The 12,295-nt window shown below is 34.3% G+C and overlaps 1 protein-coding gene across 1 annotated transcript in view; it reads right to left on the reverse strand.

Annotated features, from left to right (window-relative positions):
* SPEF2 (sperm flagellar 2) overlaps positions 1 to 12,295 on the reverse strand; it is a 62,951-nt gene that overhangs the window by 10,883 nt on the left and 39,773 nt on the right. Inside the window, exons 20-27 of the mRNA XM_026087219.1 lie at positions 11,241 to 11,368; positions 10,999 to 11,137; positions 9,851 to 9,988; positions 7,248 to 7,408; positions 6,217 to 6,403; positions 5,237 to 5,405; positions 2,775 to 2,897; positions 757 to 895 (exon numbers count right to left, since the gene is read on the reverse strand). Coding sequence (XP_025943004.1) covers positions 757 to 895; positions 2,775 to 2,897; positions 5,237 to 5,405; positions 6,217 to 6,403; positions 7,248 to 7,408; positions 9,851 to 9,988; positions 10,999 to 11,137; positions 11,241 to 11,368 — 1,184 coding nt within the window. The remainder of the gene's footprint in view (positions 1 to 756; positions 896 to 2,774; positions 2,898 to 5,236; positions 5,406 to 6,216; positions 6,404 to 7,247; positions 7,409 to 9,850; positions 9,989 to 10,998; positions 11,138 to 11,240; positions 11,369 to 12,295) is intronic.

Genomic DNA, 12,295 nt, shown 5'->3' on the forward strand with positions numbered 1-12,295 from the left:
AGTCAACTGTCTGAACTGTTAAATTAGTAAAATATCCCTCAGCATGTGTTTGGCCTTGACCAACTAGCACTGTCCCAAACAATTCCCAGATATTGTTCAAAAGTTGGCACATGCCAGAGATCATTTCCAAAAGGCAATTTGCATGTGACCTCTTTCTTTTGAGGAGTAAAATACTTTAATGGTATGGACATAGCCCATTCCATGCCAGGCAGCCTAAGCGTCAAATAGAGCCCCAAGCACATTTTATTTACTAGGATAGAAAAATGGTCAAGAAAAGCATTTATTATTTAATGATCCTTAAAATATTTTCGATAAATGTTATACACAGTGGTAAGAACAGTAGGTGGAGAGTTCCAGCACGTGTGAAGCATAGGAAAGAAAAGAACCCCACAATTCCAAAGTGACTAAAGCCACTGAACTGATATACAGATTTCTAGTAAACAGAATAGCTGGTTGCCTACCAGCGCTCATAAATCTGCCAAATTTCTAGTCTAGAAAAACAGTAGGACTGATAATTACCTCTACTACTGCCAGCAGAACCTTCTAATCATACAAGAAATGAGGTATTACCATCTTGGTATTACCAAGATATCTTAAGGTAAAATTAAATTCCAACTCATGAAATAAAATTACTATTTTCTATATTTTCCAAATTCTTTGCTTCTATATATAACTATATAGCAAGCACTACTACTACTAGCATAGTCTTTCATTTTAAAAGATAAAAGTTCCTGTTTAAAATTGAATATACATTACCTAGACATTTCTGCCAGGAATCGGGCTCCAAGCCACTTTTCCATATCTTTATACATTTCTTCTACTTTCTTTGTTAGCTCTTCAACAAATGCTAAAGCCTTCTTTTTTATAAGCTCTAGTCGAGATTTTGCAGCTCCCTCTGTTTAAACAATAATGTCATAATAGTTAATGTTTATAAAATTTGAGGAAGATTCTGACTCTTAAGGACCTAAAGTTTAACACATTAACTTGTATTTAGACAGCATACTCTTGAACTACTTATTTTTCAGAATCACTCCTATTTCACCATGTATTTTACAAAAGTGGGTCTTCTATAAACAGAATTCACGAGGTAACAAATATCTTAACAAAACTCATGCAGAGTTGCAGGAGACAAACATTTAAGTGACACAGAATTTAATCAACACTATACAGCAAACAGACATAGAAACTTAATGATGCAAGTGTGAGTATCCTGTTATGGATAAATTTTAAAGAAAAGACTTCTAAAAGACAAAGTTAAAAGTACAGTAAATGTTAGAAGGAACTGAAAGTATCCCAGAGGATGCTTTCTGCCTATCTAGTCACCTTTCCTTAGCACTGTTTAAGGAGGTGCTGCCTTATTTGTGGCTTCTCTGCATTTTCCCTGAGTAGTTGCTCTCAGTATGCCACCAGGATAAATGCATGACAATTTTTGTCTCCTGGCATTTTCAGAAGCAGGTACTGCATATTCCAGTGATAGAGCTGCTCTCTCAACAGAAGCAGCATGAAAAGCAAAGCACTCTGATGCAACTGAGCAATGGAATATGAAATCAACATTAAAAACTTAGCAACTGTCCACACCTAGTGATGGTTTGCAGGTCTTTAAATATGTATCTGTATAACTATACATAATCCAGTTACCATAACTGCAAATGAAACTCTAATCTTTAAATGAACAAGTTTTGTGCCTGTGTCATTATGAAATATAGCTCAACAGGTTTAGTCTTCCTTACACGCTTATCTTGACTTTTTTGTTAAATATAATTGAAGAAGAAACAACCTTAAGAAAACAGAGCATATCACTGAATCATTGAAATTTGTCTTCATGCTATTATGATCCTTTAAGTAACAACCATTCCTTTCCTCATTATCCCAAATTTTTACAATATTTATTCTTAAGCTACTTTGGGATTAAACCTTTTTTAAAGTGGTAAGTGTACAAGCATTTGGTATGAATTGGGCCTAAAGAAGCCCTATGAATTTGTGTTTTCTTCATTAACTGCTATTTGTCCTCTACTCTTCATAATAACTACTAGCCAAAAAATAGCCCTACCAAGGAACTATTTACATGCTGATGCTTAGCCAACTGCTGCTAAACAGAGTGTATAACAGCTAAGTTCTATCTTCCCTTTAGTGAGAATGAGGTCTTTTTCTTTTACTCAAATCCTGCTTTCAGCGAACTTGGAGACTGCTTTTATTCTGTTTTTCAGACATCTGCTTTTTGCTGAAATGGACCAGTGGGTTTGAAGTTATTGGGAAAGACAGACAGAAAGATTAAACAGTACGTAGCTTTTGGAACTGTCTAGAAAGGGGTTTGGAAGAATAAACCTAAAACCTGTGTCTTGTTACTTGAATTCTGTGCAGCCTAAGGAAGAGGGACCCAGAGAGAAGAGCATCACTGGAATATCTAATTACCATCAAATTTTTCCCCAGATCAAAACAATTCATCAAATAGCAAAGAGTGGCTAAGCATTCATGTCAAACTTACTCCCTCATGATGAATAATTTTTTAATCATGGAAAAACACAAGAAATGAAACAAAAAGAAGAATGAAAAACATTATCTTCAGTTTAGAATATATTTACCACAAAATCACTGATGACTACTTCTTAAAAAATTTCCTGGTTTCTCCAGACAGTCCTCCTTTCTCTCCTCTCCTTTTTCTTACTTATCCATCCATTTTCCCCAAAAGAGTTTGTGGACAGTTTTGACTATTGCAATGTCTAGACTAGGAATAATGATCACCCCCAAATGTAAATAACCAAATGGTAACATACCTTCATGTTCAAGGGCACTAAAATATTCCTGCTTTATTTTAAGTCTCAGTTCTTGTTTCTTTAATTCTTCTGCTGTTAGAGGAGGAGCACTTACTTCAACCACTGGTATAGGGGGAGGTGCTCCTGCAAAAAAATAGATCCCTTTAAAAGTCTTTGGACTTTGGAGATGTGTGTGTATCTGTACATATACACTCACAATATAGTGCATATTTGGAAATGCAAAATGGCATTTTCTACCTTACTTGATATCACTGTTTATGAGAATACAAATGTGGTTACTCAGATGTACTGTGTCAACATAACATACTTAAGATTTCTTCAAGGCATTTGATTTACATCTGCATGACATGCTAAGATTAACATGACACAAAACTACTCCAGCATATAAAAATGTAGTAAAATCAGTTAAATAACAACCTAAAATGTATTTCTCAATGGAAAAACACGATTGAATAGGCATGCCTCTGTTGTGATACTGGATGGTCAAAATGACCTCTTTGACCTTAAAATCTACTAATTTATGACAACCTGCACATAAGTAAACCGCTTTTGAATGATAAATATTCTTTTTGGAACAAATTCAAGTGCAGCAAATTGTAGTAAAAATGCTATGTTATTAAATATTATTGGTTACCATCAAAGCAGTAAAAAGGACAATACTGCAATTGATAAGAAAACTGTAAAATGTCAGGGAGGAAAAAAAGATGTATGTTAGTTTATGCCTTTTTAAATCACTCTATTGGCTGCTTTTGTAGGGTCGAACTACAGCTTATTTCAACTTACTCTGCTATGAACAGATATTGTAAAGGTATTTTACCATTTTGTTTTTGAATGTTGCATGAAAATATTTCTGCAGTCACAACACTATTATTCAAAAATATTGATCTTTCTAACTGCCTTGTTCTAGAAGAAGAGTAGATAGAGGTAGATGTTATGGAAAAAAACCAATGGCATTTGGATGACACATCAGGTCAACATAAAGCGAATGGTCAATTCTAGAAGTGATAAAATTACATGTGGTAAATTGTATCTCTCAGTTACTAGCTTATAGGTGTAACTAAGAGAATTCTGTTGCAGGAGTACTAAAGTAACGCCGTATTTGGCATGAAATCAAAACAAGCATCAGTTAATGCTTCATCTCGTATCACAAGGGATGCACAGCTGAGGTTAATTTGCAGTTCAGTCACTTTATAGCTTTGTGATTTCAGGTTAAGTCATCTAGTACCAAATCTAAAACGAGATTTAGTCCCAAGAAGCAATCCACATAATAGTTTATAGCTGCTGATTTTTCATCATAAAGCTTATTTAGGAATCTGAGAATCTGCTACTCCCTTGGCTGGATTGAGCAGCTAAGCACACACCTAAGGCTGCCTTGGGTTCATAGATCAGTTGTCCATGTGGCAAAATCTTTTCAGGGCTATATTTTGCTCAGTGTGCTATGAGCACAACCAAACCAGAGCAATAGCACAGAGTACAGTGCAAATAAAACGGCTGCCAAAGAAAAAAGTCATCTGCTTTATACATAACTCTGCAGTTACAGCTTTCTCACGGGAGATGGGATACTTAGATTTTAGGCCACCATCAAACATCAAGGGCTCAAGCCCCCCTCTTACTTTGCTACTGTCCTCACTTCCTATTGAAATGATGCCATTTTGCAGAAAGAAATGAAAGTTACTTAAACCACTACCTGCTCAAGGAAATATTTATGAAAAAAGTGTATAAACATCATCACAAGCTAGGACTTCTCCCAGCAGACTGCCTGAATTACTAGGTAGAGATAGGTTCCTTTTGGGTCTTTTTCTCTTTGGCCAATAAATTTTGTATTCCCACCTGTACAGTGAAAAAGTAATAGGGCAGGACAGATTCTTGCTAGGCCTTTGTGAAAGAGCTACTTCAATGGGAGTCTGTTCTTTGTTAGATCTATATATGCTGTTAGATTTTATGTTCTTTATATATAACATAACTATATAGCATGGTGTAAATAAAAATGATGGACCCTGATAGATCTCTGCTCCTACAATTAATGACAAATTCATTTAGAAATATACTGGAATATTGGCTGTTTTATCCATATCCACAATTTATTTTAATGCTTCAAATATTTTGACTTATGGCTGGAAATTATAATAGAAAGTAGGTAGAATTTAACAGAATTTGATTTAATTTGATAAACTAGTTCTAAATCTTCAATTCCAAAACAGCACATGGAGAAAAATTAATATTTACTTCCTTGGTTCTACTCAGAATATTTATTCCTAAATAATAACGCTTATGATTTAATACACCCAACTGTCATTCAATGGCCTCTGCCTTCCTTTATCACTACCAGCTTTTCACGATGAAATATTACATTTGACATTTCAAAAACAGAATTAAATATTTTGCATTACTTTTTTCTGTATTACTGAAATATTTACATTTCAGTAGTTTCACAGTCTTTAAAAACACTGCATTTCAAATACCTTTCTTTTTAGTAGCTGATTTGGGAGAAAACTTTTTGGTATCTCTGCCATCTTTTCCAGTAGTTTTGCCTGCCATTGTCTGAGAAGATAGACGTTCTCTTTCTTTCAGTTCTAGCTGCTGATGTTCCTTTTCTTCCTCTGTTTCTTTAGACTGTATTTCAGCTGTTACCTTGACATCATATTTGCACACTTAGTCAAGCACATAGTATCAATACTATACAACTACTGTTTTAAATAGCCTGTACTTCCTGCAAATACTTGTTGATACATACATACGTACATATATAAAACAAAGGAGATATTTTACCTAAAATTGATTACATTCTGATTATTTAGGAAAAATAAAATTCTACAGCAAAATGGCAAGACAGAGAAAGATGGTTGTTTTAATTCTCATAACACATTATCTAACTACTCTAGGAAGATGAGAAAAGTATGAATCTACAGTATGCAAAGCAAGACTACAACTACACTGTAAGGGCGCAGACATTCATTTGTTTCAAAATGATCAAAAGAAAAGAAAAGGCTTACCTAGAAACCAGCCATTTGAAAAGCCTACCTAATTTACTTTTAGCTATATATATAATGGAATGTGGCCATAGTTTTTGAAGTTTTATAAGGTTTGAGCAAAAGTTGTTTCAGAGGACAAAATTTGTTCCTCTTCTCATGCTTCTATTGAGGGATAAGGGGAGAGTTTATCGTGGAAGAAGTAAGTTTATAGAGCAAAGGTCCAAAATATTTCTCAGTAATGGAATGAAGGGGTCAAAAATAAACAGAGACGTTCTAGGGATCTGTTACTACAGAGATTCTATTGCTTTCCTCATAAAAACAGAAACATATTCAATGAAAATACCATTGGTGGAGTAACAGGCATGAAATTGAGATACACAATGAACAGGCTGTGTGCTTAGACTGCGTACAGAATGGGAGGCCTTGACTGTCCAGCCCACAAATCTTTGAGTAAATAAAACATTTCTTACCATATTTGCTACTGCTGTTACTGCTGTTTGCCATGTATCAGTAATTAGTTTTTCGTCTTTTCCCAAAGTGGCCACTACATTTTCAGAAGAATTCTCATCCTTAACAAACTTCAGTGGAGTTCCCTTGCTTTTTGGCTTGGTAGTACTTATATCTGGTGAAGGCGGTTTACAAGAAACTAGAGGAATCCTTAAAAATAAAATACAAGGCATAGTTCATGATATCTTTTGTAAAGTGACAGTTAACAACTACATTGTAGAATATGTTAATAAGAATGAGAACACTATTTTCAAAATTAGCCATAGCAACAGGAAAAGGAAGAACTTTCTCTACAGCCAGTAGTTGTAAAATGTGTGGATGACAAGAAAATTGGCTAGTGTAACCGCATAAGAGAAGGAATAATAATAGATGTTATCCATTTGTTATTAACTAGGTCAAACGAGTGAGCGATCTGCTGGTATATTCCACCTGGGATAAAAGCACAACTCCATTACTCAGATGGTTTCTAAATGAACTCTAAGTATTAAAAAATGCATCTGGAGGTGTTATTATTGATGGCATTTTTAATACTGTGAAATTATTTGATAGTATCCCTTATCCTGAATATTGCATTCAGTTCTGTGCATCTTTCTAGGCTGCTTTGATTTATATCTGTCAGCCCATAATCCATTTAATTATCTTTGTCTGTGCCAATTTTAAACCTGTTAATGTTCCAGAATAATGTTTAACTTACTTATGTGAGGATTGTGCTGGAAACTGTCAGCAAAGCAGGGCGAAGTAGGAAACATTTCTCTAGCACATTTCTTTCTAAGCTTTCAAAATGTTTGATAATTCAGACGTGTATTAGTGGACTTGATGTAGGTAGATCAGTCAAAAATCATTGATAAATTAAATCTATAAGATGATTTAAGATTCATCATTTGACTATAATGCCTAGTTAAAAATTCTTGTTTACCTGTCCTTTGAAATATACCCACAAATCTATCAATGCATTGTACATTGATATTTTTATAATTTAATAATGTATTTTTACCTTCTTGATTTGACTTGATCTTCTTTCTGCTCTAAATCAGTAATATCTAACAATGGAATTCTAGTAAAATCTTGACTGCCATCTGTTGGGATTTTTCCTTCCATCGCCCTATAATAGTCATGAAGAAGTCTCTTTGTATCCTGGAAACGATCCACTTCAACCTCAAGAAGAAAAGACAGACAGATTGATATTAAAAACAGGACAGAACAAAAACTTTCTGTTATATTTTTAAATACATGCTAGCAAAAACAACTCTAAATCATAAGACCCTTTGAGGGAGAATAACAAACATATTTGTTTGAGTATTTAGACTGTATTTAATGCATACTTCAACTTGTATTAATAATGTCTTTCAAATTAGAATTCTCAATTTTCACTCAGGTATTTCTAAGGGTTAAAAACAGGGAAATTCCTTACAATAAATACTATTTGATACATTCAATTTAAGTACAATATATTTTGATGTATATGTATTTCTATGCTAGCAAGTCTATCACTACCCCCAAATTAAAGTGATCTTTTTGTTCAAAATAATTAAAAATCTTTTGTAATCCAAACTAAAAAGTGTTAAGTGATGGAGAAAAAAATTTAAAAAGCAATACAGTTTCTCTAGACCGAAGAATTCAACACACATTACACACCTAAATTCGTGTGACTCCTCTTAGGAGAAATCAAGTGAGATTCAAAAAAACATTTAACACCTGTCATGTTTTGATTTATTGATACAGCAGGGTGTTTGTTTCTAACTGACAAAACAGTACTAAATATTCATGGGAAAATGCACAAAACCACATTCACAAAACGAAGGATAAAACTGTGTGGTGTAAAACAGCACTTATCCATAAGTTACAGAGAAAACAACTTTTAGTATGACAGCGTACACAGAGAAAGCTGGAAAGAAATCTGATATAACCTTGCTAAGGTTCAGACCTTGTTAAACGGAATTTACACAAATATATGTTTTTATACAGTAACAGAGGCACCTGGGGAATATATGTAACTTTCCACAAAAAAACCCACAGAAGGAGAGCTTAAGACCAGAGAACCAGATATTTTTTGGCTGTTTCTCAAACAAAGCCATAACATAAAGGTGTAGTAATATTTTTAGTTTTGTAGTTTTTAGCATTAATAATTCATTTATTTTGGGGAATATATACTAAAGTAAAAAAAAAAATTGTCTGCTTTACTTTTTTTTTTTTTAGGAAAAAACATACACATTACATAAGGTTAATATGCATGTTTGTAATTTTAACCGGCTATTCTCTTTATCCACAGAAGACAGGTGAAACTAGATTCATAATGAACAATTTGAGCTCAGCAATATTACTTTAATTTTGCTCCTTTATGCATATAAGATATAGTTTTTAAATACATAATCATATAACTATCTTTTTACAGACAACAATTACAGGATGCATGTTGCTCATTTAGTCAGCAGTTATTTCATATTTAGACCTCTTTGTTTAGTCAGTGACCTTAGTCTTTATTTAGGGCATTATTTAGACTCTTTGAAAATAGAATTAATATTTCCTCACTATAGCAACTGAATACTTCACAAACACTGCTTAAATTATTAGAACACTCATGTGAGATTAGGGAGTGGTTCCCCCATTTAGTAAGCATGTAAAATAACACGGAGAACGAAGGCCAGGGAGGCCAATTTAAGCTGCTTGGGCCAGATTTTTCACGCACATTAGCGTAACATGGCATTTCACATGTTTAAAGCACAGTTTTCATTATCTTCTTTAGAGCTGCCAAACCTTTAACAGAAATGTCACTCAGCATACAAAAAAGCTTTTCTATTCCGTTTTAAAGCCCTGACCCTGATCCCAGCTGAAGCACCTAGAAGGGCCATCACAGGAAAATCTTTCTTTAATTCACAAACTGAAGTAACCCACGGTCTGGCTGAATGAGAGGAAAGGCTGAATGTGGGGAAGGTGAGGGCCAACTAAGTGAAGACAGATTTCTGAAAGCTTTCAAGTTAATGTCTGAAAGCTGTGTCAAATTTTAAGAGGTTTTCTCAAGAACAACAACACATCACTTTCTGCACAACCATTCCTGGCAGATTTTCAGATCGGTCGGTAAGTAACATTTCAAGCTACATTAGTGAAGTTGTCACTGAAATAATTTCTTGTTATGGGAAATACAGGACAACTTTAATAGCCAGTGGCCCTGTAACAGCAGCGAATTATATAATTTAACCAAATTAAGAGCAGATGTCAATATGATCACAAAGGGATAAACAGATCTGACATTTTTGTTACAAAACTCAGCTGATTCACTGGATGGATAAACTGCCAAAAGTAGCACTATATATTACAAACTGAAAATTTGAGGGTTTTGGACAATAACAATGGTATTTGTCTTAACCTTTTCTGCCACAAAATGGTTAAATATATGGAATGTTATTTACTTTTATTTTCTAGCTATCTAGTTTAATTCAGAAGAGGCATGGACATCTGCTTATCTAATTCTTGATACCTCACTTATTCAGAGCTAACCACATGAAACTCCTCTGAGGATTATAGTCCTCCAAATCTAAATCAAATCTAATTCATTATCTTCTTCCATTGCAGACTTAGTAGAACAGCTCCACACCATACCTGCATAAGAGAAAAAAAATGGTTCATTGCAATCCCCTTATGATCAGGTAACCAGCCATCATTCATGATATCAGTACGTTCCTGGTCAGCTTCTTCCCTTCTGTTACCACAGATATCCCAGAGACGATTTCTCAGGTCCTAAATTACAAAATCATATATAAGAAATAACTGTGAGAGAAAAGTATCTTTTTATATTTATTATTTTAAATTATAATTGTGCTTGTGGCTAAGGAACCTTCCCATTTAGGGCTTTTTCCTCATTACTATAAAGGTCAAAGCCTGGTCAAAGAGTTATGTATTTTGTGCTTACAGAGAGCTTACAGAAAGTAGCTTTACAAATGTGCCAGACAGAAGAATCCAAATGTATGAGATGAATGAGTAGGAAGAAGACCATACTAGATTGCCTTGCTTTCCCCCAGCAGAAAGACTTATCTAATCTAGAAAAAGAAGTGAGAATACGAACAGCTACACTCCCAACACTACCAAAAACTTTCAGCTTGAACGGTTTGCTAGCTGATGCAATTACAAGAAGAATACCCTAAAGGGACTTGCAATGTGATAAATTCTGAGGAAATTACGTCAGTGTTCAAATATTCTTCCGATTGGCATAGGTCCATTCCATTTTTCTTTAATGTGGATGATTTTTTATAGCTAAAGGTTTTTCAACTAGTGACTATATCTAATAGCAACATTATGTGGCTCACTGACAGCACTGGGGACCTATTAAGCATACATGTATGCAAACCCTCTGTTCCCAATCGCCATCTCTGCATGGAAATGGCATGGCAGACCTGTATGCCACAAGACAGGAAGACAGGAGTGTTGTTATATGCAGGGCCAAGGTAGGCCAAGGTAAGTTCTGAAAACCATAAAATGTAAAGACAAAGAAGGCAGAGAAATATTTACTCTATGATGTGCTAGAATACCACAGTACAATCTAAAAAAAGAAGCAAAACATAAGAAAGATATGGCCAAAAACCAAAGGAATAATTGTGAATTATCCCTTTATGTACAAGGGGAACTGAAATAGTTTTAGAGGAGCGGTAAAAAATAAAGAATTTAAATGACAATATCATTCTTATTACACCAATCTGGTATACAGGCAGATAATACTTCAGGGTGTATTATAACTTTTGCCGCTTATTTACAGTAACTCTTTGGTGTAGTTCTGCTTTTGTTTCCTCATCTTCCCACAGGTCATCAGGAATTGAATTAAAATCTGATTGCCACTGAGATACAAACTCCTGTTTAAGATCTGGACGCTTCAGATAATCCTGGAAATTTTTTCTGTGAATTGTGATAATAATTTTAGTGTTAAAAGACATATAGAATGTCAGGGGAAAAATAGAAAATATTAATATTAAGGTAATAAACTGCTATTTCTACTCACCTAGTATTTGCTAAGTAATAAATCCCAGAGTGCTGTTCATCCCTTAGGCATCTAAGTATAGTTTTGATGGTATTTACATATGCATTTTCTACCATTTCCCAGTAAGGTACTAAAAAATCAGGTATCTCCTGTGAATTATTTTTAAAAACATCAAAATTAATTGATACATTTCTTGGTAACCCATTTTGCTGTATCATTAGCAAATATAAGAAATATTATTTCAGGAAATCATGTTACTTATCGATTTCTTTCTCTGTGTATTTCTTCTGACCTATTTACAACTGATTATATATACCGTACCAACATATAATGCATTTTCTTAGGAGAAAATGGCAGTATTCACAATGAATGGGAAGTCCCAGTGGAATTTTGCTGATATCTATGTTTTTTAATACACTCATAAATGAAAGGAAGAAGGATGAGTAGTTAGGTAACAACGTTTGGTGGTACAAAATTGTTCAAAATGGTAAAAATAAAAGCTGACTGTCGAGTGTTGCAAAAGTGACTGATTGAATGTCACGAAATGCAAAATAAAGCCCATGGCCAGAGGGAACCCAACATATTGAGTTATGAACTTCAGTTACTCAGAAAGAGATGTAAAGAATATGCAAGCTAACTGCAGTCATAAAGGCAAAATGGGTAAATGTTAGGAATGGAATTACAGAACAAAATACAAAACATCATTGTGCTCTTCTCAAATCCACTCTCAAACACTGCATGCAGTCCCAGCTCCCCATCTCAAAAAATTTACAGTAGAACTAGAACAGACAGACAGACAGAAGGCAACAGTCATGATCCAATGTATTTAACTGCTTCCACATGAGGAGAGTTTAACAGATTATGACTGGACTGGAAAAGCAACACTGAGAGGGCATGAAGAAGGGAGATGTGATAGATCTATGTAACATCTTAAGTACCTTCAGAGAGTGAATACAGAATTATTATTCATTGCATCTCACAATACAAAAACTAGGGTCATCCAATGACCCTTTCAGACAATAGGTTTAAAGCAAAGAAAGAGAAATAATTTTTCAGAAAGGGTGTAATTTTACAGG

The sequence above is a fragment of the Apteryx rowi genome, unplaced genomic scaffold (assembly GCF_003343035.1).
Source record: "Apteryx rowi isolate R43461 unplaced genomic scaffold, aptRow1 scaffold_71, whole genome shotgun sequence".
Lineage (NCBI taxonomy): Eukaryota > Metazoa > Chordata > Aves > Apterygiformes > Apterygidae > Apteryx > Apteryx rowi.